General features: G+C 42.4%; 1 protein-coding gene across 1 annotated transcript in view; it reads right to left on the bottom strand.

Annotated features, from left to right (window-relative positions):
- The window catches only part of FLT4 (fms related receptor tyrosine kinase 4), a 380,521-nt gene that overhangs the window by 47,154 nt on the left and 305,653 nt on the right, over positions 1 to 27,714 (bottom strand). The window contains exons 20-22 of the mRNA XM_073621068.1: positions 20,176 to 20,264; positions 4,524 to 4,668; positions 3,122 to 3,216 (exon numbers count right to left, since the gene is read on the bottom strand). Of these exons, the coding sequence (XP_073477169.1) occupies positions 3,122 to 3,216; positions 4,524 to 4,668; positions 20,176 to 20,264 (329 nt within the window). The remainder of the gene's footprint in view (positions 1 to 3,121; positions 3,217 to 4,523; positions 4,669 to 20,175; positions 20,265 to 27,714) is intronic.

The following is a 27,714-nucleotide window of genomic DNA, read 5'->3' on the forward strand; positions in this document are numbered from 1 at the left end:
CAGGTTCTGCTTGCCTTAAAGTGAACTGGTAAAGAAGTCTCTCAATAGCCTTGTCAGTTAATTATTGCAGTCCATTTTGGAGCCCAGGCCCCTACACTCACTGACTAGTGTGCAGCAATAAGAGTTTGCTTAAAATTAAGTGATGGAATGGCATTGGCTGTGCTGCGTTATGATGCAATCGCCCTTATTTGGACCATAGTAAGTCCTTATTTGGACATTATTATTTATTACTATTTATTACTAAATGGGCTGTTTGGGTATTAGTTCAACCAGTTTTAATGTTTTATGTCTACAATTATTTCCAAGTACCTGGAGAAATATAATAATACACTACAACAAACAAAATGTGCTGTATTGTTAATATTTACAAGCTTACACAGCGAGTTAAAGAACAAAATGCAGTAACCCATAGCAACCAACCTAAATTATTCTTTCAGTCTTTTGATTTAGAAAAGTATCTTATTGATGGTGCTGGGTTTCTGCCCATTGCTCCTAATGCTCCTAATGCCTACTAACGAGCAGGCCCCCCCGATTCCTCCTGTATTGAATAGTCTTGTAACTGTACTGCCTGCCCTAATGTTGTAAAGCCCTGCGCAAACTGTCGGCGCTATATGAATCCTGTAGAATAATAATATTAATAATAATAATATTATAAACATTCAAAGAAAGCTTTGAGAACAAATTTGGATATGACCACACGTTGTACTAAAATTTGTCCACAAGATGTCACTGTTGCATCTTAAAAGGATGTTATCTGAACGAATATGTTTGAAATCACATTAGAATTTAGGAAAAACAAGATCTTTATCTTTCAGTTATGTAATTCTAGAAAGATAGATTTCTACAGATACCTTCAATAGAAGTTATGTACAGTTCTAGACAAACCTTTCCCTGAATTCCCAGATGCATAATGAGTTCATCCGAGGACAGAAAAAAGCTGTATCTGCCTAGACAGTCAAATTAGTATATTAATTTGATAATCTGTACGGACTTCCCTTTCAACTATTTAACACAAAAGAAAAAAAATAACATCTTTGGAAACAGCCTGCAGAGGTTATCTGGGGGGAATGACTATAGAATACATGGCTGATATCTCACATTGGTGCCAAAGAAACAAAATATAGACATATTAATTTTCTTGGGGAAAAAGGAAAAAGTTTAGGAAATTGTTCTAACTCTGTAAAAACAACAGATATTTGCGTGCTCCCATAAATTCACAATTGTTAAATTGCCAAAATGAAGGATGCATTTAATAAAGGCACCTGTGCACTACAAATTTTATCTCTGAATTTGGCAGACTCACTCACTAGTTCTTTGTGACCCAAGGCTGAATTTATAATAGTTACTATTAGTTTAGACCTGCAACTGAGCGTACTATTAGATCCATTTGAAAAATAATATTTTTAGGATATAAACACAAACCAAGTGACCCAGCAGCACCAATATGTGCACCTCAAAGAGGGGAAACAAACATGATAAAGCAAAATATACCATAGGTTTTATTAAGTGAGTGAGATATAGTTTGCATCAAATATAGGTGGTCTTCAGTAGATGCAGAAGGGTTGGGTTATATTGGGAGGGAAATTAGAGTAAAGAAATAAAAAAAAAAGGTGGCCCTTTGTGAATATAAAAAAAAAAAAACAATGTTACATCAAAATTTATACAAATAACATATTAACACGTGTTCACATGATATTAAATGTCCCAAATATTGTACCAAAATCAAATGTCCACACTAAATTTAAAGTTCTCTTGTCATTTTTTTCTTATCATTCCACTAAATTAAATATACATATTGTTAAATATATAAGTCAGGGTTGGTATTCTTCCTTTGTTTATATCTCACGGCTGGTTATATTTGGCACAGTTTCTTCCACAAATAAATGTGAGTAGGCTACCTTATGATTTTGAATTGATGTGACTCATATATTTAATAAAACACTGTACAATGAGGTTTTCTTCACTGGTCTCTGTAGTTTTTATGATGTTGTGGTGAGGAGAAGTATAGCATTATCCCTGATAATCCGGAAGGAGGTTGAGGAGGAGAGGAGTTTTTTTCCTGGTATAGAAGGTGTACAGTGACCTTCTTACTTACAATAAGTGGTCATGGTCATCTGGTGAGTGAGCACTTGTTATCAGTACCACAGGTGATATCACGGAGGGGTTGATTATTGATACCACTTTTGGCTGGATGATAAGAAAAAATTAAAAAGAGCACTTCACATTAATTGTGAACATTTGATTTTGACACAATATTTGGGGCATTTATTATCACATGAACTCACGTTCATGTGTTGTTTGTATGAATTTTGATGTAACTTTTTTTTAAATTTACATAGTAACATCTTTTTTGATTTATTTACTGTAGTAAGAATGCTATTGGGGTGCACATGGAGGTGGCAGCTAGTACATGTGACGGGGGTCCTCACTAATTTATGTAATATTTGCAGATTGTATAGTTCCATAGAGCACAGGAATGCATTGTTAATACATCAAGGCAATTAGAGCATCCATATTTGGACATGCAGAGGGACTGTTAGGAATGCCTCCACATATTAATACATGTCATTAATTTAGTTGTGTCCTAAAATGGCCTTAGACCCATTCCTTTGTTGTTATTTTATTTTATTTTTTTTTTAAAATGAACTATCACGCTATATTGTGGATGGATTAGCAAAATCATAACCTATATTAAAATCCTACACTTGGGCATCTCATCTTTTCAATGCCTTTATATGAATCTGCATTTTAACAAGCTGCAATACAATATATGTAAATTTCAGTCCCTTAGTACCTGGCCTAGTCATGATGCTACTGAGTTTTCAGCTATTTTCTGTTTATTTTTTTCTGTGTTCTTACTGTGGAATTGCCATTTCTTCTTTGGCCTGATATTTCAGCTAACCTTAACATCAACACTCCACTCAGAGTGTAGATTTGCGTTTTGTGAAGTTCTGGATTTACTTACTCTCTTTGTTGTACAAAACTATGGCAATGTTATGTTTGCAACTCCCATATACTGTATGCATAGATACTGGATGGTTTGTAATTGTCATCCCATCGGCTTGTGTATGTTCTAAAGACAATAAAGCCTTTTGTAAAGAAAAAACTTCAGTCCCATTACCTTTCTGGATGACAAGAATTCCATACCACGGGCCACTTGGAAACTGTAGCAAATCAGATCTTCCATGGTGAGTGGACAATGCCACAAATCTTTCACTGCATAAAAACACATTTAAAAATAATTGTGAAATAGTCTGGAAAATGGTTTTTTTGCCTATGCTATAGAAAATTAATATCCCATAAAAAGTATTCTTAGTAATCTCAGTGTGTGGCTAAGGTTACTCATAGCTAGCCAGTCACAGGAGATACTGGCAGAATGTTTTATGCTTTGCTAAGCTATCATGTCAGCACAGAAGAAAACGTAGCAAGAATTATTTTTGAACTGAATTCTTACATGGGACCATGTATAAACTGTGCTCTTCAATGGGACAATTTCAGAGGAACTCCAGTGGGTAGAGGGAAGCATAGCAAGAGGACTGGATGTATTGTCTCCTCAAAGGCAGTTGTCATTCCTGCCTGTACCTTCTCCAAGTTCTGGAAGCTGGTGATGTGGCATTACTATCAGTGAGCACATTTTTGCACATTGAACCCATATTGCTTTGACATATGTTTCAATGTAAAGTTTGACCCAACCAAGGACGGCCCATCCATTGAGGGCCCATGGGCGTTGTCCAATCTATCCACGCCACCCCTATATGGTTAATGGATAGATTCATGCATAACATGAATTTATCCATGGCTGCCGCGGCCACACCCTATTCATGCATCCGGCCTCTTTTAGGATGCTGGGCACATAAATTACAGCGGCGGGGGTGTTTTTTTTGTAGCACCTGATTAGAGCCATAGGCTCTAATAGGCTTCAAAATAGGGTGGACGCGGAGCACAGAGAATTGCGCTCGGAGCCCACCCATGTGTGTTAGAAAAGCAAATGAATGTTCGCTCTTCTAACACTGAATCGCCTCTCCACCAATTGGGAAGTGCCAGTCTGATGCCCGTTTCCCGATTGGCTGAAAGGTCAGACGATCCTATTGAACACCTAGGAGGAGTGGAGGAGGCGCACGGCGGAAACCGCAGTGAACTCAGAAGAGAAGAGGACACAGAAGACGCTGCCAGATGCCCGCCGAAGCCTGATCCCCTGCCCGATGTGCCCACTGATCCCCGCCGCTGTGTGCCCGCTGATCCCCCGATGTGCCCGCCTTTCTCCGCCACCGATGGGGTAAGTGCCGGTAGACTGGCAGACAGCAGGGGGGGGGGGGGTTTGAGGTGCCGCAGGGGGGTGAGGGTGGTTGTTTGCCGCCCCCCCAAACAAAAAACCACCAGCCGCCACTGGACACAACCATGAGGAATACATATTTTCAGATAGGCATACCCTGCTATTTCAACCAAATAAAAGTTGTGAAGATATCCAACCCGTACCACACTACCTGCCCTAATACTTAGGAGTGTTGGGTGGTAATTCTTACACTCTGGATTCCTCTGACTCTGATCTTTGGTCATCAGCATCCTGCCAAAAATGGCTCCTTCATTGATTCCTTCTCTGCTTATCTTGTCAGCTATTACAGCTTCCACCATTGAACGGACCTGACTGCGCGACCGTGGAGATCTTTCCTGCAAAGTATAAAAGGACAATTAGCAGCTTGTTAAACATGTAAGTGGCACAGACTCACTGATAAAGAAAAGAGAAAGTTCCGTACATTTCGGTAAGATGTGCTGAGAGCAGCCAAAGAGCTTGTCATGAAAAACACAGCAATGTTAATGATATTGGAGTTGTATAGAAAGTATTCACCTATCTTCATTTTCTTACAAATTCTGTCACAACTCACAATGTCTTACATTGGGGATTTAAAGCATTATTAAACCCAAAAGCAAACATTTATTAGACAGAGAGCCTCGTTCGGGGGGGGGGGGGGGGTGTTGCTAGTCTGGGGGGTGAGGGTGTGATATTGTGTCTAGTCTCTCATGACGTTCTCGTCGCTGAGAGTCTATGCTTCAGTTTCTCGGATGCAGAGTAATGTCTCCAAATATTCCAGAATGTGGAAAATTTCTCGTATTTATCTAGGGTTTTGGCTTTATCTCCTCCATAAGCATAATATCGTTTATCTCACCTACCCTATGACGGATGGGGGGGAGGTGGTTTTCCAGTGTCTGGGAATTGGTTGCTGACCCACACTGAGAAAAATTTTTAAGAGGTTGGTCTTTTGGGATTTTATTGTGCCGGGGTGTATGGAAAGGAGGACAATGGATGGGGAGGGTGTGAGCGGTTTGTCATATATTTCAGTGTGGATTTGAAAGATCTGCGCCCAAAATGGACGAATCACATCGCAATCCCACCAGATGTGGTTATAAGTACCCTTCGCCGAATTACATCTCCAGCAGACATCTGTAACTGAAGGGAACATGATCTTGAGGTTTGTTGGCACTCAATACCACCTGGACACCAGCTTGTAGTTTTTTCTTGGGTATAGCTTGAGATAGACCAGTCCACCTCTGATATGTCCCTCCCAAGCTCCTCTGACCAGGCCTTAGTGTACTTAGGTAAAGTACCATGAGTATGATCTAGGATCAGTCTGTAAATCACTGATAGAGTGTGTCGGGGTACTTCTGAGAGTGTGCATAGCTGTACAAAGCCAGTCAGGTTACCATAATCAGTTTTATTTATGTTTGCTGCAACTGCATATAAAGTGTTAGCTGGAGTTTGGCTTGAATTTATTAGTGTATCTAAATCTGCTAGGTCATCACCCCCCCCCCCCCCCCACTGCTGCCCAAATGTGTGTTACTGACCAGATCACTGGAAAAAAATGGATGGAAAAAAAATCTAATGATTGGTTAGTTGTAATATATTACATGTTTGGTTTTGGGTTTACTACCACTTTATTCTTTGGTAACAAACCTGCAAAGGCTGCCTGTTAAGGATGCTTGGGGGTTGCTAGTTACACAATTGAGAGTAGTCACATGCAGGGCTTTTTTTCAGGTGGAACCTGGTGGAACTTAGTTCCACCACCTCTGGCTGAGACCCTTTGGTGCCTGCTCACCACAATCACTTGTAAACACAGAAGTCAGGTTTCTGTGTTTACAAGTGACAGCTCTGCACTCTGTGTGTAACCCTCATGAACTCTGCACTCTGTATGTAATGCAATCCTGGTATTTAATGCCCCTTTAAGACCCTCCAAATGTTTGTGGAATCTGACCACACCCACTATTTGATTTGGCGGGTGTGTGTGGGAAGGGGTTGTGGGGGGGGGGGGGGGGTCATGGTTGAGTTCCAGCGCCTATTGTTTGAGAAAAAAAGCCCTGGTCACATGGATATAGCAGCTAAGCTCTGGCACCTAGAACTTTCTTTCTCCAAGTGCAATAGCAGTCTTGCAATGTATATACAGTATCTAGCTTGGGGCAATATTGTTTTTAACCTCAATGTGGAAATTAAGGCTCCTGATTGAGGCACGACTTTTGAAAGCTGTGCTGTGATCTCCCCCTTCTCTCATACAGCTGAGCATGCACTGATAACCCAGCTAGCAAAGATAACTTGCCACAAATTTGTGGCAGTGTTGAACTGTAAGTCTGTTACCTTGCATTTTCACTGGCATGTTGTACACTTGCAAAGCACTTGAAGCACAAGTTCTAGTTGACACTTTTCCCAATTTGTAGCAAATTTGTGTGGCAAGTCTCTAGCAAGAGCAAGGTTGCAGTGGTGAGTCTAAGAGCTCTGCAAGTTTACAGTATGAAAATTCAGCCACAGTGACCCCTGTGGTGGGATGACTATTGCACAAGATAACTGAACCAGAACTTGGAGCAGATTTGCAGAATGTTTGCAAAGAAAGTTGATCTGGAGTCATGCAATGCGGACTTGCTGCAATTGTGCAGCAAACTTGTGAAGTCTGGCAAGTCTAGCAATTTCTTAGCAAGTCATTTTCAAACTTGCAGCACAATTGCTTGCTATCTGGGTATATGCCTCATGCAGCTAAAGTTGAACTATATATGCAATTATACTGTTAATAACGAATTGCCGACCGGCTCACGCTGATATACGTTGGCAGAATGTTTCTGCTGGGCAAAATAACGTATGGGTACGTTGTTCCCCTTAAAAGCCGCCGGAAGCGCGCGCACACGCCCGCAGCACAGCGGGGGACCCCGCCGGCCACGCGTGATAGTGGCCAGGAGAGCCAGCATGGGGATTTGTGTGTGTATATACATACATACATATCGAATTTCAACTAATACGAAAGAAATTATAGCGGATATAACGAATGAATTCGACATGATTCGAGATTCAGTATAACGAATATCGACACTCTACAGAAATAATGAATTATCCGAAAACGAATTAACGTAACATAACGAATATAACAGAACGAAATTATGTATTTTACAAATGACAACGAACCGAAATGAAACAAAACAAAGTTTTCCGTTGTGCACAATTCTAGTAAACACACAAATCCCTGTTCTGTCAGGGGAGAGGAGACATATCGTTTGTTCCTACAAAGTAGGAACAACGATATGTCTCCTCCCACAGTCAGTCCTATCCCCATACAGTTAGAACACATCCAGGGAACACACATTTACCCCTTGATCGCCCCAGTGTTAACCCCTTCCCTACCAGTGACATTTACACAGTAATTAGTGCATTTTTATAGCTCTGATCGCTGTCTAAATGGTCCCAATGGTCCCAAAAATGTGTGAAAAATGTCTGATCTGTCCGCCATAATGTTGGAGTACCGCTAAAAATCACAGATCACCGCCATTACTAGTAAAAAAAAAAAAAATAATAAAAATGCAATTAATCTTTCGCCTAGTTTCTAGACGCTATAACTTTTGCACAAATCAATCAATATAGGTTTATTGCATTTTTTTTTACCAAAAATATGTAGAAGAATATATATCGGCCTAAACTGATGAAGAAATTTGTTTTTTAAAAACATTTTTGGGGATATTTATTATAGCAAAATGTAAAAAATATTGTTTTTTTTTTCAACATTGACGCTCTTTTTTTGTTTATAGCGCAAAAAAATAAAAACCGCAGAGGTGAACAAATACCACCAAAAGAAATCCCTATTTGTGGGAAAAAAATTTTGTTTGGCTACAGCATTGCAATTGTCAGTTAAACCGACGCAGTGCCAAATTGTAAAAAGTGCTCTGGTCAGGAAGGGGGTAAAATCTTCCAGGGCTGAAGTGGTTAATAATATCACAAAGTTGTAAAGATAGTTTACGGCTTGGCAACTGCTTTTGTGCCAAATGGAAGTAGATTATTTGTGAAGTGTTGGGGGGGTATTTGTGAAGTGTGAGGGGGGGAGTTATTTGTGGAGTGTAGGGGGTAGTGCTGGGGTTAATAGTGTTTCCGCTAACACCAATGCTGGGGGTTAATAGTGCTTCGGCTGACACCAATGCTGGGGGTTAATAGTGCATAAGCTGACACCAGTGCTGGGGGTTAATAATGTGTCCGCTGACACCAGTGCTGGGGTTAATATTGTGTCCACTGACACCAGTGCTGGGGGTTAATGCTGACACCAGTGCTGGGGTAATAATGCGTCCCCTGACACCAGTGCTGCTTTTGAAGTTTGAAAGTTTGCATGCGGCCCCCATGGGATATGAAAACTTGTCTTGTGGCCCTCAGGTAATTTGAGTTTGAGACCCCCATCTTGTCCAGGTATGCTTTTTTATCTAAAATCTTGGAATATGTTTCTAACATGCCCCTACCTACTCTTCCTCCATCCTCAGTGGTGGATCTGGACTGGCCCTTCTCTGAGGAGGAACTACTTAGTGCCATTTCGGAGCTTAAACCCAATAAGAGCTCAGGCCTAGACAGTTTTTTTTCTCTTCCTTTTCTTCTGAAAACGTATAATGCTATTTCTTCTGATACAAGTTTTTCGGCCAGGGCCCTGGAGGCACACATTACGGTTTTGCCTAAACCAGGCAAGGATAGCAAGGATTCCTCATTGTGTAGTAGTGACCGCCCCATCTCTCTTACCAACATTGACATATGTCTTTACGACAAAATAATCACTAACCGTCTTACACCCCTTCTTCCAGATCTGATACATCTGAACCAGGTAGGGTTTATGCTGGGAAGGGAAGCCTGTAACAACACCCTTAAGACCACCTCTCTAATTGAAAATGCCCAAAATAATGCTATCTTGGCCCCCCTTCCTATTGATGCCGAAAAGGGATTTGACTGTGTCCATTGGGACTTTCTCTGGGCTATCCTTACCCAGATTGGACTGGGATTTAATACATTGCACAAAATCTCAGCCTTATATACCAACCCCTCTGTGAGAATTTGCTCTAATGGTTTGCTCTCGGCTCTCATTGAGATCCGTAATAGGACTCGCCAAGGATGCCCCCTGTCCCCCTTTTAATATGTCCTGGCTATGGAACCCCTCACCATAGCTTTTCAAAATAACCCTGTGCTCACAGGCATTGAACTGGGCTCTCGAGAATAGAAGTTATCCCTTTATGCGGATGACCTCCTTCTTTATGTCTCCACTCCACATGTATCTCTCCCATCATCTCTGAAGGAGTTTAAAGAGTTTGGGCGGGTAAGTAATTTCAAAGTGAATTATGAAAAAAATGCCCTAAATATTTCCAGGCTCTGCTCTAATGTTCCTTTTAAATGGCAAACTAGAGCCCTAAAATACTTAGGAGTCATTATCCCATCCTTTCTCTCTAATCTCGCAGACTTAAACTATAAACCTACTCTCACTACTCTCACTAATTCGCACTTATGATAAGCCTACTATCTCAACTATAAACCTACTCTCACTACTCTCACTAATTCGCACTTATGATAAGCCTACTATCTCATGGTTCGGCCGTATGAGTGTCGATGGACATGCTATTCAAACTGCTTTATACATTCCAAACAGTTCCAGTAGCTCCCCCTCTAGGCGTTTTTTCTCATCTTAAAGCGGAGTTCCACACAAAAATGGAACTTTCGCTTTTCGGAACCCTCCCCCCCTCCGGTGTCACATTTGGCACCTTTCAGGGGGGAGGGGGGTGCAGATACCTGTACAATACAAGTATTTGCACCCACTTCCCGGCATAGACTCCCGCGGGCAGTCTACGCCACTTCCTGTCCCCCCCCGCTGTCTGCTGGGAGACACACAGATCCCAGAGACAGCAGGGACCATTCGGATTGTGCAGCGCGACTCGCTTCCTGATTCCCTTACCGAAGATGGCGGTGGCAGCACCCGAGGAACGAGGAACACTTCGGCCTCGGGTGCCGACAACGTGGGCGCCCTGGACAGGTAAGTATCCTTATTTTAAGTCAGCAGCTGCAGTATTTGTAGCTGCTGACTTTAAAAGAAAAAAAAAATTGGCGGACCTCCACTTTAAATTGCTCATTCGTGACTACATATGGCAACATAAAAGATCCAGGATCAATCACTCTACTCTCTTCCTGCCTAAATTTAGGGGTGGAGTGGCCTTGCCTAATCTACTGTTAAACCATAATGCATCCCTTTTACTTAGGCCCCTTGACTGGTACCATAGCTGAGGATCTAAGTTATGGACAGTTCTGGAAAATGATTAACTTGTTCCTGATATCACGTCTTTATTGTGGACTGACCATAATATTAGACCTGTTAGAGATACTCTGCCCCTTTTGGTAACTTTCACACTTCATGTTTGTGAATCCTATGTAGTGAAAGGTACGGCTCTTTCACACATGCGGACGCTCCATGTACCTCTATGTCCACTGACATCCGATCTGCTCCAATCCACTAAATGCAGATGGATGGAAACCCTATTTTCTATCTGTCTGGTGGAGTGGATTGGATGAAAATGGACAGGCAGTCCGTTTTCATCCGATCCCCCATAGAGAAGAGCGGGACTCTGACAGGTCCGTCTCTGCACAGTGAGCAGAGATGGACCTGTCATCCACTGGCTCAACGGATCGATCCCTGCTGAGCAAGTGGAGTCCATCAAAACTGACATATATGTGTGAAAGGAGCCGTACTTGCTACTAGACCTGGCCTATTATCGCCTCTTTTCAAGACCACTTCGTTTCCCCCCACTCTCCACCAATCTTGTTTTCTTATCTGGAAAAGGGAAGACAAGCTTTGTTGTACCTTACAAAGGAGTACCTTACTTCACTTATCGCAGATGTTGGCAACCTGTCATAACTCTGCTAGTGCCTGGTTGGAGTATTCTCAACTTCGACATTATCTCACTGTTAACATACCCACGACTGCCTTAACGAGACCACTCACATATTTTGAGATTTTGCTGTTTACCAGGCCGGAGCACTCCTTGTCTCAAATATACCAAGTCTTTGCTTAGGGCCTCTCTGCCACACGCTTCACGATTTATGACCAAATGGGAACATGAACTTAATAATCCCACTGAGGAGTTTGATTGGGACAAGATAACGGAAATTTTCTATCAAATACTTCTTGTAACTTTCCTTTCCTGATGGACTCCATGGCAGCCTATGTGTGGGTATATCCCGCCCCCTCACACCTCATAGGACCCCTCTCCCATAAATCTTTGCTCCGGGTTGCCATGGAGTCCATCAGGAAAGGAAAATTACTGTAAGTATTTGATAGAAATTTTCCGTTTTCCTGACAGACTCCATGGCAGCCTATGTGTGGGAAATAACTAGCCAAAGACACATGGGTGGGCAAAGTGCTGGGCAAAAGAAAAAAGGTTTAATTGGCACCATGAACAGACCAGATTAGTAAACCAAAATTAACAGAATAATAATGGTAATAAATACAGTGTACAGTTAATCAGCAGTTGTTTTTGTATTGCACTTATCACTTATCATTCACAATTTGTGTCATAGCAGCTGTCCAACAGTTGCACATATTTATTTCTAGACTACATGTGATATGTAGTTTACTATTTATGATCTGTACACTGTATTTATTACCATTATTATTTTGCATCCATTGTTAGCACGCAGCACTTTATATTTTAGTCACGTATATCAGCACTGTATCCGTTTGTTTTTAATTTTCAAGTATTAGTACTTTTTTTACAGCAGCGATAATATTCATTTGGTTCATTTGTTGCTAGCGCTGCCTCTTTCACTCAAAATTAACAGAAGACAAAGAGGCTGGCTCTACACAGTAGAGCGACATGAACGTGTTAATTGAAGACCGCTAGGCCGTTTTGCAAATCACTTCTGGAGCCACGTGACCTGAAGCCTCCCATGATATAGACATGCTTCCGGTCACCGCTTCTGGAGGTGCCAAGCCCTTAGCTTTGTAAGCCCACTGAATGGCCTGAACAATCCATGCTGCGATAGATCTGGAAGAGGCACGCAATCCCTTATTCTTTTCATGAAAAAGAACGAACAGGTGGTTGGACTGATGGAACGGAGCTCTGGCTTCTAGATACTGTCTCAGAGTTTTCTTGACATCTAGGGATGAACACTGGAATCTCCAGTTGATCTAAACGTTGGAAAAGTAATCTCCTGATTATCATGAAAAACAGATGATACTTTGGGGTTTGAACCCAGCATAGGAACCAAAACTACTCGATCAGGAAAAAAGGTTAGAAATGCCTCCTTGCATCCCAGAGAGCTTACTTCAGAGACCCACTTGGCCGATGTTATAGCCACCAGGAAGGCAACTTGTAGAGAAAGTTCCATAATAGAGAAATGATTTGTATGTTCCATCTCTCTTCCTGAGAAGAAATCCAGGACAAGGGGAAGATCCCACTTAGAAAATCTTTGCTTTCTCTGAGGTCTGAGCCTTATTGCTCCTCTGAAGAACTGCAGAGTAAGAGGGTGTCTAGCCCAGGAAACGCCTGTGAAGGCAGAAATTGCAGAGACTTGAACCTGCAACGAGCTGACTGAAAAGGAGAGATCCAAGCCGATTGTAGGAAGCCCAGGATATCATGGATCTTTGGATTATTGCAAGACCCTGCAGTGGAGGAGGTGTAGTCTGCAATTTTTTTCCAAATCATCTGGTAGACCCTGTTGGTGCCTGCTCTTCTGGCATTCAATAATGTGGAGATGGCCCTACTTGGACAGCCTAGGGCCTCCAGCCTTCCCCTCTCAAAAACCAAACCATCAGGTGCAGATGGGCCGGGCATGGATGTAGAGTTGCCCCTTGCGATAGGAGATCTGCTCTGGAGATCATTGATCTGTCAGAGCATCTACTCCGAGAGCCTGGGGACAACGAGACCTCATGTAGTATCTCTCTAGTCTTACGTTGCACGGGGAGGCGAACAAGTCTACTTCCGGAGTGACTCCCAGGGACAGGACCCACTTGAAGACTTTGGGGTGGAGAGCCCACTTGTTGTCTAGAGAAGCTCCCAACAGAAAGTCTGCCTGAACGTTCTGGACTCTGGGGAGATAGACAGCTGTTAGGTTGGCCAGGTTCATCTGGGCCCAGGTCATGATAGGCTCTACTTCCTTCAACAGGGATAGACAGCTGGAGGAAGCCCTTCTGGAAGGGCCGCATTCTCCACTGCGCCCACTTCACCATGGGTGTTGTTGCTACCATAGCGCCGATGATTTTTAGGCACTGTGAGGATCGGAGATGAGAGGAGGACATTGCAAGTCGAACCCTGTCCCAGATCACTGGAATTTTTTCCAGGGGCAAAGAGATGGTGCTCTTGAGTGTATCGAATTGAGCCCCAAGGAATATCAGAGACTGTGTAGGATCTAGGTGGCTCTTTTCCAGGTTCAGTAGCCAGCCAAATTCAAGTAGAGTGGAGATGACCTGGGATCTGTGGATTAGCAACTGCTCTCTGTCCCGAGATAACAACAGTAGGTCGCCCAGATAATGATATAGACCTCTGGTCCTGATCAGTGCCATGGCAGCCAACTAGTTTTGAAAACACACGAGGCGTTGTCGTAAGCCCGAAGGGGAGACAGGTGAACTGCAGGGGGACTTGATCGACAGCAAAGCAAAGGAATTTCTGGACCCCTGACGCTATCGGGACATGGAAGTAGGCGTCCTTCAGGTCTATAGACAAGAGCCAATTGCCTGGCTGGATTGCCTGACGCATCGTGAGTAGTGTCTCCATCTTGAATTTCTCCTTCTTGATGAAAGAATTCAAGTGGGTTAGATCTATAACTGGTCTCCAGGAGCCGTTCTTCTTCAAAACCATGAAGAGGGGCGAGTAGACCCCTTGAAACCTTTAGTCAGCTGGAACTGGTGTCTGCATAGGGCAGGAGAATTAGCTTTTTCTCTTCCGAGAGAGGCAAGGTACGAATCGGAGAATGGATGGGCTGCTGAATGTTCAGGCATGGCCTGAGGTGACCATTTTGACGACCCAATAATCTTTGATCGAGGCTGCCTAGATGTGCTGAATGTGAAGTAAGCAAGCCCCGACTCGCTCTGTCTGGGCAGACGCAATATCAAAAAGACTTAGAGGCTTCTCGTCCACCGGAAGATGCTCCTTTTGAGAACTTCTGGCCTGAAGGCTGGTTTTTCTTCCAGGTCTTCCTGAACTCACGGCCAGGTCTATAGCGGCGAGCGTCCCTCGCCCTATCCAATCCTTGCCTGGGCTGTATTCTCTTCTGGTTTAGCAGGCGACAATCCTGGGGAAGGAATCCTGACTTGCCCCATGTGGCACGGGTGATGGCACTGTCCAATTTGCTTCCAAAAGGGGACGAACCCACAAAAGGAATCCTGCACCATTGCTGCTTGGAGGCAGGGTCGGCTACCCATGGGCGCAGCCACAAGGCACGCTTAGCCGTGACAGACGACAGCATGATCCGAGTCACCAGGCGAATTATGTCCAGGGAAGCCTCCCCAGAAAAGCCGCTGCCAACCTTAGTACATGTATAGGTGAACTCCTGGCCATTCCTTCCTAGATGCTCCTCAGGGATGCATCTACGTCGTCTGTCCAGGCCTCCATCACTTTGGTTAGGGCTGCGAGAGCCAGAGCTGGTTTGCAGGTCATATCTGCTGTAATGTAGATCCGCTTGAGGTCGGTATCAATTTTCCTCTCCAGGCCATCCCTAAAGGATACAGTATCCTCCAGTGGGAGTGTGACGTGCCTCCCCAATCTCATTAGAGCTGCATCAATGAGAGGAGCCGACTCCTCCAGATGTTTCATATCCTCGCTTTTAAATGGATACATCTTTGATACCTTGGTTAGCAGGGAATTCTTCCTTTCGACACCACCCCATTCATCAGTAATTATTTCTCCGTGTTCACCCAAGAAGAGGAAATTAGAGCGTTCTTTTTTGAGGTGTTTAAAATATTTCCTCTGTTTGGAGGGTGCCTCTACTGGCTCTTCCCATCTCAAAGCTTCTTTGACTGCTTTGACTAGCTGTGGTACTAAGGCAAATTCAAAACCCGCGCTGGAGTCATCTACCTCCACCTCACTGTCTGAGGCTTCAATTGAGAAATGGCTGGGCTGTGAAGGGCCCAGAGCCTTAAGATCATCCCCAGTAGTGACTGACACTGTGTCGCCAGCAGGGTTATGGGTACGGTCAGAATCCACTTTACTGAAGGACTCACGGACCACCTTTCTGACCAGTGCTTCCACTTGTTGGTCTCCACCCACTCTATCTCTTGCAGCTATAGAAAAGCATTGCTCGCAGAGTGACTTGCCTTTCTTGGACCTGGGCCTCACATCCCCAGCAGATTTTCCTCTCAGAGCGGCTGGAGTGGCGGTGAGAGTGTCACCCAGAAGTGGTTTTAGGCTCCTCTCTGTGGTGCCTAGATCTGGAGGACGATCTATGACGTCTGGAGCTTGAAGAGGAGTGATGACATTGAGACCTAAGACGGTCTTTATATTCGCGTGCCGCGTTTTGGTGTTCAGACCTAGAAGGGCTGAGTGAAAAAGAGAAAGTTAAGAGCTCCTAAATGAGTGAACCCAAACATCACAGGAAGAAGAGAACTCAATCCTACCTGCAGCGCAAGTGTTGGCCACAGGGGGGGGCGGTGACACATCCATGGCAAGGCAGCTTGGAAACTGAAAAGAACCATTAAAGTCTATGAGAGATAGGAGTGACATCAGGCATGAGAGATCACATAACAGACATCAGACATAGCCAGCAGCCAGGGAGCCTGCAGCAAGCATTTACCCTGAAAACAGGAGACCAGTGCCTGGGGAACTGTCGCATAAGCCCGCAGGTCATCCCAAAGAATAGCTGCTTTGACAGCTATTTAAATCTGCCGCCGTTGATGACGTCACCGCGCACACCTGCACCAGGAACGTCGCCGCCCGGAACTGCGCGAACCAAGCTTTGGTTTCACTCGCGGCTTGCAGATGCGCAGACGGGTCCCGGCGACTTCCTGAACGCAGATACGTTCCAGCCGCCATGGCCACAGTCACCGGAGACTGAGAGCAATGAGGAGACACACAAAAACAGAGATACGGCTGCTATTAATAATGAATATTTTTGTACATTACCACCACAACGGCATGATCCCGACCAGACCTGGGACTGGGAGCTGCTGCTCGACCCACCACATGGCCAGGGCTTTTAAAAGGCCTCCCGCTAATAGCTGGGACGTTTGGCCTTATTGCCGCTTGCCTGCCAATGGCCAGGTTAGTAAGCTTTCATGGCATCGCATATTATCGCCCATGTCCACCTGTTAATAGCTAGGATTGCTGGACTTCAGAGAGGAACACCGTTAGCAACCACAGTATCGCCGTGCACACTGCCAGGCCTGGATTATGGAAAACTTCAAAAAAGGTAAGACTTCATCTTGGTCCTAGGAGGAGGACAAAAAGGAACATGGCCTCTGGCCCGGAGCAAAGATTTATGGGAGTCTATGGGTCCTATGAGGTCCTATGAGGTATGAGGGGGTGGGATTAACGCACACGTAGGCTGCCATGGAGTCTGTCAGGAAATTGACATTTGCCTACAAAACTTACATATATTTTAGAGCATAGGAGCGCAATTACAAAATCCTCAGCAGATGGTATTGATGACCAACTATCCAACACAAAATAGAGCCATCGATTTTAAACACCTGCTGGAGATGTTGACAGGTGCTGGGCACCATGTCGCATACTTGGAGTGCTTGCTCTCTCATTAATCATTTTTGGGACAAAATATTACGCCTTTACTATGACTTAGTTGGGGAAAGAATCAATAATTCTCCTCTTATTACTTTGCTATCAATGTTGCCCGGATCCCATAAACAAAATAGAAAAAGTCTTCTCCAGCATTTTCTAACCTCTGCATGGCGCAAACTGCATGCTCCCTCTTTTGCAGAATGGGCCTGTGAAAGGGACACCATCTGCCATTTAGAAAGTGTGATCTCCTGGGAAAGGGATAAAACTGACAATTACACCCTCACCTGGTCGGTGTGGAACAATCCCACAGATTTGCCTCTTATCTCTGAACCTGTTACCCTGTTCTTCATTATCCACGTGAAGCTTGGATCCTGTACATTCCTTAGGACTTGATCTAACTTGTCCTCTACCCTTCTACCCCCCTATATATATATATATATATATATGTATATATGTATACTCAAAAGAGAGGCACCTAGTGGCCTTATATGCCAGTGACCCTTTCCTTATATACAGTGCCTTGAAAAAGTATTCATACCCCTTGACATTTTCCAAATTTTGTCATGTTACTACCAAAAATTTTAATGTATTTTATTGGGATTTTTATGTGATTGACCAACACAAAGTGGCACATAATTGTGAAGTGGAAGGAAAATGATACATGTTTTTTTTACTTTTTTTACAAATAAATATGGGAAAAGTGTGATGTGCATTTGTATTCAGCCCCCATTACTCTGATATCCCTAACGAAAATCTAGCAGAACCAATGGCCTTCAGAAGTCACCTAATTAGTAAATAGGGTCCACCTGTGTCTTATTTATTCTCAGTATAAATACAGCTGTTCTGTGAAGCCCTCAGAGGTTTGTTAGAGAACCTTAGTGAACAAACAGCATCATGAAGGTCAAGGAACACACCAAAAAGGTCAGGGATAAAGTTGTGGAGAAGTTTAAAGCAGGATTAAGTTATACAAAAATATCCCAAGCTTTGAACATCTCACGGAGCACTGTTCAATCCATCATCTGAAAATGGAAAGAGTATGACACAACTGCAAACCTACCAAGACATGGCCATCCACCTACACTGACAGGCCGGGCAAGGAGAACATTAATCATAGAAGCAGCCAAGAGGCCCATGGTAACTCTGGAAGAGCTGCAGAGATCCACAGCTCAGGTTGGAGAATCTGTCAACAGGACAACTATTAGTTGTGCACTCCACAAATCTGCCCTTTATGGAAGAGTGGCAAGAAGAAAGCCATTGTTGAAAGAACAAGAAGTCCCGTTTGCAATTCGCAAAAATCCATGTGGGGGATACAGCAAACATGTGGAAGAAGGTGCTCTGGTCAGATGAGGCCAAAATTTAACTTCGTGGCCTAAAAGCAAAACGCCATGTGTGGCGGAAAAATAACACTACACATCACTCTGAACACACCATCCCCACAGTGAAACATGGTGGTGGCAGCATCAAGTTGTCGGGATGCTCTTCTTCAGCAGGGACAGGGAAGTTGGTCAGAGTTGATGGGAAGATGGATGGAGCCAAATACAGGGCAATCTTAGAAGAAAACCTGTTTGAGTGTGCAAAAGACTTGAGACAGGAGCAGAGGTTCACCTTCCAGCAGGACAACGACCCTAAACATAAAGCCAGAACTACAATGGAATTGTTTAGATTAAAACATATTCATGTGTTAGAATGGCCTAGTCAAAGTCCAGACCTAAATCCAATTGAGAATCTGCAAAGACGTGAAAATTGCTGTTCACAGGCGCTATCCATCCAATCTGACAGAGCTTGAGCTATTTTGCAAAGTAGAATGGGCAAAAATTTCACTCTCTAGATGTGCAAAGCTGGTAGAGACATACCCAAAACGACTTGCAGCTGTAATTGCAGCGAAAGGTGGTTCTACAAAGTATTGACTCAGTGGGGCTGAATACAAATGCACACATTCAGATATTTATTAAAAAAAAAAAAATTAAAACCATTTATCATTTTCCTTCCACATCACAATTATGTGCAATTTTGTGTTGGTCTATCACATAAAATCCCAATAAAATAGATTTACGTTTTTGGTTGGAACATGACAAAATGTGGGAAAATTTCAGGGGGTATGAATACTTTTTCAAGGCGCTGTACAGTAGTACCTTGGATTACAAGCATAATTCATTCGAGAAGAATGCTTGTAATCCAAAGCACTCGTATATCAAAGTGAGTTTCCCCATAGGAATCAATTGAAACTCAGATAATTTGTTTCGTAGTCACTGCTTGTCTATGCAGTACCGCATGTGGCCAGAGGGGGGGCACCGGAGACACTCAGAAACACTTGAAGAAGCTCGGAGAAGCTCGGAGACACTTGGAGTGTTTCTGAGTGTTTCTGAGTGTTTCCGAGTGTCTCCAGACGGCTCAGAGTGTCTCAGAGCGTCACCGGCGCCCCCGCACCTCTGACCAAATGTGGTACTGCACACCACAGAGGCCTGAATCCTGCCTGAGACAGCACTCGCAAACCGAGCCAGGATTTTAAAAAAAAAACAGCTCGTATTGCAAACGCTTGTAAACTGCGTTACTCGAAATCCAAGGTTTTACTGTATATTCTTTACTGCCCTTTGTGGCCTGTGTATATGAAGTTTCTAATGGTTTTTCACCTATAGATTTGTTTATACTAGCTGGGCTTAATTGTTATTTGCCTTGTTCTGGAATTCTTCCACGTGTTTCTTTTGTTATGTTTTCTATATCAGTATTCACAATGTAGTTTTGCTGATATTATACTGATTGTGTATAAGTCTCAGTGTCTTATGCTCTGTCTTTTTTTGTAACTTTGTTATATGCAAATCTTAATAAAGAGAGCAAGAGAGATTAAACTTAAAAAAAAACAAAAAAAAAACACTTTTCTTTAACCATAGGTCACCTTTATTATTTTGCCATCACTTGGATATTAATTGTTAATACTGTACATTATTGGTGGCAACAAGGTACAGGCCTGCTAGTGGCAGAGGAATTGTGAAAGATGCAAGGGATCTTAAGTATTTAATTATTCAATTAAACTTCTCATGCCAGCTAGTAATGTATTTCCCATTTCCTGAATGGAAAACAGATGCTACATAAACAGAAGCAAGCCGTGGAAGATGAATGAGGAACGGCAATGGACAATGTGATGGATGACATGAAGGACAGGGCAAGTGGGACGGTGTGTCTACGTACCCGATAGGGAATGAATCCATCTCTCTTGGTCCTCAGATAATTGGACAGATTTCCATACTTGCAAAATTCTACAATAACCATCAGTGGTCCTGAAATATGCATATCATATTGTTATAATGACTGAATACATTTATGCATGGATATAATTAAGCACATGAAGTTTATGCAAAGAGGAATGGTTATGTGTGAAGTGCAGCACTGCTTATTGCCTTATAGCCCAGAAATGAATAATTTTTTTCTCTGTTAAAGTTTGTTTTACATTTTAGTGCTGTGTTAACATCTTTCACATTTTCTGATATTTGTTAAAGTAATTTTTAATTTTTATTTAGATATGTTTATTGATTTTAAAGACAATTATACATACAAAAAAAAGACCATATTGCCTAAAGCAGTGCACAGAAAAAAAAGGCTATACAGTCAACAAGCAATGAATGATAAACAATAATATGCAATTATCATCACGCATGTCTCTTGTGGTTATTAACTATGTGGTTTACCATGAACTATGCAGTCAACAGTGATTCAAGTAGATAGTAGATGAAATGAGTAGGGTGGTTGGCACAATCAAAGAATGATATAACTAGCACAGTGACACTGGGATGAAAGTCAGAAGGCTAGCCAGCCATCTGCCCCAGATTTTATGAAATGTTTTAGCTCTTTTATGAGTCTAAAATGTGAGTTTATACAATGGTAAAGAGTCATTGATTAGTTTCAGCCATAGGGTTTTTGTGGGGAACTGCAATCCCTTCCATGCTAGTAAAATTGACTTTTCTGTATAAAAATATAGGATGTAGAGTAATTTCTTAGCATGAGGGGGGATAAATAGGTCACCAAAAATGCCCAGAAGGCATTCTAGGGATTCATAATGTTTGGCAGACCCAGTGCGGAGGAATAAAGGAACCCACATCTGCCCAGAAGTTCCAGACCACGGAACAGGACCAGAAGCAATGTATGAAGTCAGCAGTTTGGCCACATCCTCTAAAACAGTCAGCGGAGAGGGACAACCTCATTTTATATAACTTGGCAGGAATAAGGTGAGAGTGATGAAAGGTCTTAAGTTGTATAATGTGGTCCCTTTGTTACAGTATTTTATTAGCTTAATGTGAAATGAAGCAAGAAACCAAAGTGGCAGTTGTCAAGAAATTTCATGACCTGACATATTTTTTGTTTCCTAATCACCTCCAACCGGCTGCTGGAGGAAACCCATGAAACAACATAGGCCTACTCTGAAAGTCTGTAATGCTTGGTATCTGTACCTGGGGTTATCTTTGAGCTTGTATGTGAGCTCCCACAGGCAATAAATCTGTGAGGCAGACTGGCATTACTTTCTTGTTTTTGACAGTCAGTTTTTGGGGCTTTATTCTGAACCTGGCTTTAGTTCCTCATGAGCCACTGATATGAGACAACTATGTGGGTAATTGAATTTTAAGTCTAGAATCTGCTTGTTCTAGGACAGTGAATTACTGGGAGGTTAAGCCATGGTCAGAATGACGCCTTGGAGAATGCACCTGCCAAAGAAACTATTTAGCAATGACAATTCCCACAGTTCTAAACTCTAATTCCCTCACAATACATGAAAATTCTGTGCAGTTATGCTGTACCTTGAAGTTATCAGTGCTTCATTTGTCTAATTACACTTGTTTCAAATGTTGGTATGGTGTATTTAAATGTGTTTATTTGATCCTAGTGTAGGACATTGGGGGTAGGGAACATTTTACTTGTGTGATCAGTAAAATTCTGGACTTTGTAAATGACCAATCCAAAGGACCTTTTTGTATGTAAAAACTTTCCATGTAAGTCTTCATACTGACAAAGTCTTCTATTGTCACTGACAAGGTGAATATTCACACTGCAGAGCAGTACATTTAAGCTGCAGCTTCCACAAATTTCTGTGAGCATTCATACAGTGGTAGACATCCAACAAGCACATCTTTTTACAGCAAAAACTGTACCACAACAAGACTCCCATCAAAATAATAAAAGGAGTCAACTGTTGTAGTTGGTACAGATTTCTAATGGGGGTATGAATTACTATTTAGCTTAGAAGAAGTAAGGTCTTTTGACTTTATTCTGATTTGACTGCTGAATTGTCACATTCTACTTTCTATGAATATCCTGTGTGAATGGGATCATCATCAACTTTATATGGGTCTATATTAAGGGCATACAGGATACTACATAAAAGAGTTGGCTATCCTCTTCGTCAAACAAAGTGCAGATCGTTCTGTTTATAAGAAGTAATTGCTTAAATATAAAATACATTGGCAGGTGAGGTAATTGTGTGCTTAGATGTTTTACAATCCTAATACCCTGCCTGACATCAATCAACTACTGTAATAATTTACAGTACCTATATATGAGTCAATTATCAGAAAACTAGATCTAAAATGGCCATAACCGCCAGGATTTTTGTCACTTATGGATACAAGTAAACAGGCGTTTTTTTAATGGCTCAGTTGAGCTACTAAAATCTCATGAAATTGCTTTCTTCGTATCACAGTGGTGTTAATGTGAGCAACTACTGAGATAGATTTTCAGTAACAAGACTTAGTAGTCAAAGTTCCAAGATTGCACAATACCACAATTTAATCATCTTTCAGAACTATCGGCAAACTAGCTGTGAAGGCTCTCATTTCTCCAAGTCATGTTATAGCCAGTAGTAATTCGTTACATTCAAGTAGACTTGTTCTGTAAACGTTTGCCAATCATATACTGTAGGTGGTTTCTTCAGTTCTAATGATTGTCAGGAACATACCTCAGCATTTATAAACACACTGGTAACGCTGGGAAAGTTTGTGTAAACCCAAAATTGAATTATGTAATTAGAACAGGATGTTTTCACAAATGTTGACAACTCTCATCATGTTCTTGATAAATTTCATGGTGGTTGGATGAAGCTGACGGAGTTACCTGCATGGTTATACATTCATACATTGAGTATGTTCCTGACACTCATTAGAACCAAGGAAACTACTTGGATTATTGGCAAAATGTCTTCGACATTATAAAACACGTTGAATGTGGCTAAATAATACTAGCTATTGGAGACATGAATTGCTAAACAATTGCCAGTTTAGCAAACTCCTGGGAGATTTTCACAAACTTCATGACATTACCGTCATCTACAGTAGCCAAGCATTCTACTTCAGGAGCAAAAGAGCCTCCAAGATTAAAAATTTGCATTGCATCTTTAACAATAGTTGGCATCTTCATAGAATGGATTAAAGTTGAACTTTGCTCTAAATTCAAAAACTTGCAAGTGGGAAGGACATGTCTCCTCCAAAAAAGGCTTCGTACCTACTTGTTTGCAAGATGCCCTAGAATGTAAACTGAGTTGCAGCTCAGTGTACATTTTTGGTATGAAATGTTGCTGATAGAAGTAAGTAATATTATCCTGCCTGGGCAATGAAGATGGCCAAAGATCTCAAACTCATAAAAAGCCAGGGAGAAGATGTCACCACTAGTGAGGAAACATGTGCATATCAATTCACTAGGAGGGAGGAATGGGTGAGCATTAAAGGGTTTAGTTCTGCTTTAAGAAAACATAGTACCTATTGTCTGGGAAACTTTTTACCCAAAACTCTTCAGAATACCGGTGCTTTGACACGTTATAAAATTCTGCTTGCCTTTAGCCCTAACGTAATCAGTTGTGCAACACAATATCCTATACAGACAGAATAGGAACTCCCTGAGGAGAAAGTTTGTCTATTAAGTAAATATTAAAATGAGTTATCACACACAGCTGCCTCTTTTATCAGGTTATAGTTTTAGCTTAGAGGCATCAACATATTCATATTCACGGATGACTAACACATTAGCCATGTACACAACTCCAAATTCATCCTCACAGCGATGAGAGAAATCCCCCATCAAATAATATTCTCAAATGAAATGTCCTTCTCTGAATCACAATAACTTTATGATGAGTCAGAACCCATTCTTAATATCTGTAAATAAGACTGAGATTGCCAACCTTTAGTTTTTCATCTGCTGGTAAGCTGTAGATCTCAGAATACCATGGCTTTTAGTTACTTAGTTACTGCCATTCCATATTTCCTTCTGACCATGGTAGGTCTCTGGTATGTAGAGAAGAAGGCAATGTCCGGTATGATTCCCCGGACTGTGAGCAGTCGGTGTGCTGGCTTATGGTGTCTTCCTTACACCAGGACACAACGTACAAAGGGAGAAGCCGGAAATTGAATACAAGGACTTACGTGTTTCAGCGTGTAGCCTTGAATGAATGAATGAAAAATTTATAAAGCGCTGCAAATGCGAACTGAATCGCCTCAAGGCGCTAATGCGTTTGGTGTTGTCAGCTTCTAGAAGAGGAAGGTCTTGAGTTTTTTCCTGAAAGCCAGGTGGTTTTCTTCCATGCGGATGTGGGGCGGAAGTGCGTTCCATAGCCGAGGTCCTTGGACTGCAAATATTCGTTCTCCCTTTGCTTTGTAGCGGTATTTGGGAATGAGAAGGAGGTTTTGGTTAGATGATCGAAGATTGCGATTTGGTGTGTAGTGTTTTATTTTCTCTTGAAGGTATTGAGGCGCATTTCCTTGTATGCATTTGTGGGTAAGGCAGAGGGTCTTGAATGTGATCCGATTCTTTATGGTTAGCCAATGTAGGCTCCTCAGGGATGGGAAGATTGACTCCCAGGGTTTTTTTCCTGTTAACAGTCATGCCGCCGCATTTTGGATGAGTTGTAAGCGCGCAAGCTGATATTGGGGTAATCCTATGTAAAGCGAGTTAGCGTAATCGAGTCGGCAATTGATGATTGTTCCAACTACTGCTGCTTTGTCCTCATCTGGGATGAAGGGGATGAGTCTACGTAACAGGCGGAGGAGATGGTGGGATCCGCTAACTACCGATCCTATTTGTGCATCCATTGTCATTTCTGAGTCAAAGATAACTCCGAGACTCTTGGCTTTGGTGCTTGGAGAGATGGTCTGTCCGAAGATGGTGGGAGGTGTCCACGGAGTCTTGTTTTTGGCATTTTGGTTAGCGTGTAGGAGAAGAAGTTCAGTTTTTGAACCGTTGAGTTTGAGGGAGCTAGTGGTCATCCAGTCATCTATCAGAGTGAGGCATTTCTCTAATTGTTGATGGTGGTCCTTTTGTCCGGTGATGCGAAGGTACAGTTGGGTGTCATCCGCGTATGAGTGGAAGCAGAGGTCCGATTTTCTGATGATTTTGAGGAGTGGGCGGATGTAGATGTTGAATAGCACTGGTGACAAAGGTGAACCCTATGGGACTCCACAGGAGATTGTGCGGGTTTCAGAAGTGAATGCTCCCAGTCTCACTGTCTGAGAAGGATGCAAACCATTTTTGACCAGAATCTGTGACTCCTGTTACTTCTGTGAGGCGGGCGAGTAGAGTATTGTGGTCCACTGTATCAAATGCTGCACTGAGGTCTAATAGTACCAGCAGACATGATTCTCCGTCATCTGCTGCTTCCAGGGCATCGTCCCATATTTTGAGAAGTGCTGTTTCTGTGCCATGCCCTGGGCGAAAGCCTGATTGCAGAGGATCCAGGAGTTGGTGTGTGTCCAGGTGGTGCTGTAGCTGTTGTACTACCGCTTTCTCCATAATCTTGGAGATGGTGTTGAGGCTTGTTATTGGTCTGCGGTAGTTAGGGTCCATAGGATCGAGATTGGGTTTCTTTAGTAGGGGTTTGATGATACCTTGCTTGAGGGTGGTTGGCACAATCCCCTCTTTGAATGACTGATTTATGAGGTGTGTTATAGTAGGGGCCAGAATGTCGGAACACGCTTTCAGGAGTTTTGTGGGAATTATGTCATTTGGAGATGTGCTGTCTCGAAGACTTCTCATAATGTTTCTAGTCTTGTCAGCGGAGATTGGTGTTAAAGAGAGATCTGGTGGTTTTGTGATGTTCATGTCGATATCCTCTTCTTGCTTTGGGTGAGTTGTTTTTTTCTGATGAATTGATTTCCGAATATTGTCGATTTTGTCAATGAAGAAATTTGATAGCTCATTGCAGAATTCTTGAGTATCATTTGCTGGGGGCTTAGTAGGAACAAACAACATGTCTCCTCTCCTCTGACAGCACAGGGATTTATGTGTACATACACAAATCTCCGTGCTGGCATTCGTGCACGCGATCGCGCGTTGCCAGCGGTGATCGCGACTGCCGGCCACGCGGCCCTCTGGCGGCTCTTAAAGGAAACCCCAAACGGGTAGGGGTTTCGCGCAGGGGGACCACCCCCCCCCCCCCCGTAAATAAACGTGAGCCAGTCAGGAACTGGGTAAAGGGTAAAGCCTGGTACACACTATGAGTTTTTTTTTTTTTGGTTTAAATGAAAAAGCTCCTGCACACTATGATTAGCGCTCTCTGACATTGGCAAAAAGTGCTGATCGGGAGTCGGTCGGCTGCTGGTTTTCCAGCATGCTCGTCAATCTGCCGGCTTCTATCGGACAGGGTGGCATACATACGGGTCGAATCTTGGCCAGTTTTTTTTAACTGGCCAATGTCTCCTGACATTCGGCCCGTATGTATGGGGCTTAACTCTACTTTCATAGGGAAGAAAATATTGTAACTGGATGTTATTAAAAAATTACCTTTTTTTTTCAAACCTGCAGCACTGTAATTTTCTGTAAAATGCAATGCATTATGGCAACTTGGAGGCTTTCTGTACACAGACAGTGTACAGTACACCCCCCAAGATATGTAATTTCCTGTTTGTGTGATTGCCTTACTGATTTTCCCAGAAGTCTGCACTAATATACAAGTTCAATTTTTGCCATCCCCTGCAACAAAAATGTAATTTTGGTGAGATACTCCCAGAGGCAAATCACATCCTAAAGAGATTCAGACCTTGCCACTTTCCTCATTAGAACCCTGCAAGTGCAGAAGCTGATTGCACATAGACACAGACAAACAAACAAGTATTTCTTCAGAATAACAAAAGGTAGAAATCTGCAACAAGGTTTGTTAAAATCATTACAGTGTTCATAGATCACCCAGAGAGGAATGTTTTTTTCTCAACAAAAGTGGAGTTACTCTTTAAATTTATATTAATTTCATTCTATTGGATTCTATCTTTTATATTATAGAATCTCGGTAGAAAGCAGCTAGCCTCTTGCTTGACTCTGCTATGACTGTGCTTGGGGAACAGATCAGAGTTGTGTAAGAGCAGAAAACTTGACAGTTGGCGCTCCTCTATTGTCTCAGTATTGTTTAATGGACCCACCCATCAGAAATAAACATCAATAGTGAGAGCGGACAGGTATGTATAAGCATCAAATTCCTGTTGTGGATTTTATTATATTGAAATGGTTGCTTTGAAGTTTAATGTCACTGCCTTCTAAAGGTTGGACAGATCCGATACTGTAAAATAGAATATTCAAGTTTAACAGTTAAAATATATGTTATTCTATGTTTATTTCCAAAGCCTGCTAAAAATACGATTTTCTGACTTACCAATAAACTCTGCTTGGTTTTCATTACAGGACAGGAGATCTTTAGTTTTTTATCATGGGTTATGTGGAGCTACATTCAGATAATTGGATACTAGCAAAAAAAAAAAAAAA

The sequence above is a fragment of the Aquarana catesbeiana genome, linkage group LG03 (genome assembly GCF_042186555.1).
Source record: "Aquarana catesbeiana isolate 2022-GZ linkage group LG03, ASM4218655v1, whole genome shotgun sequence".
Classification (NCBI taxonomy): domain Eukaryota; kingdom Metazoa; phylum Chordata; class Amphibia; order Anura; family Ranidae; genus Aquarana; species Aquarana catesbeiana.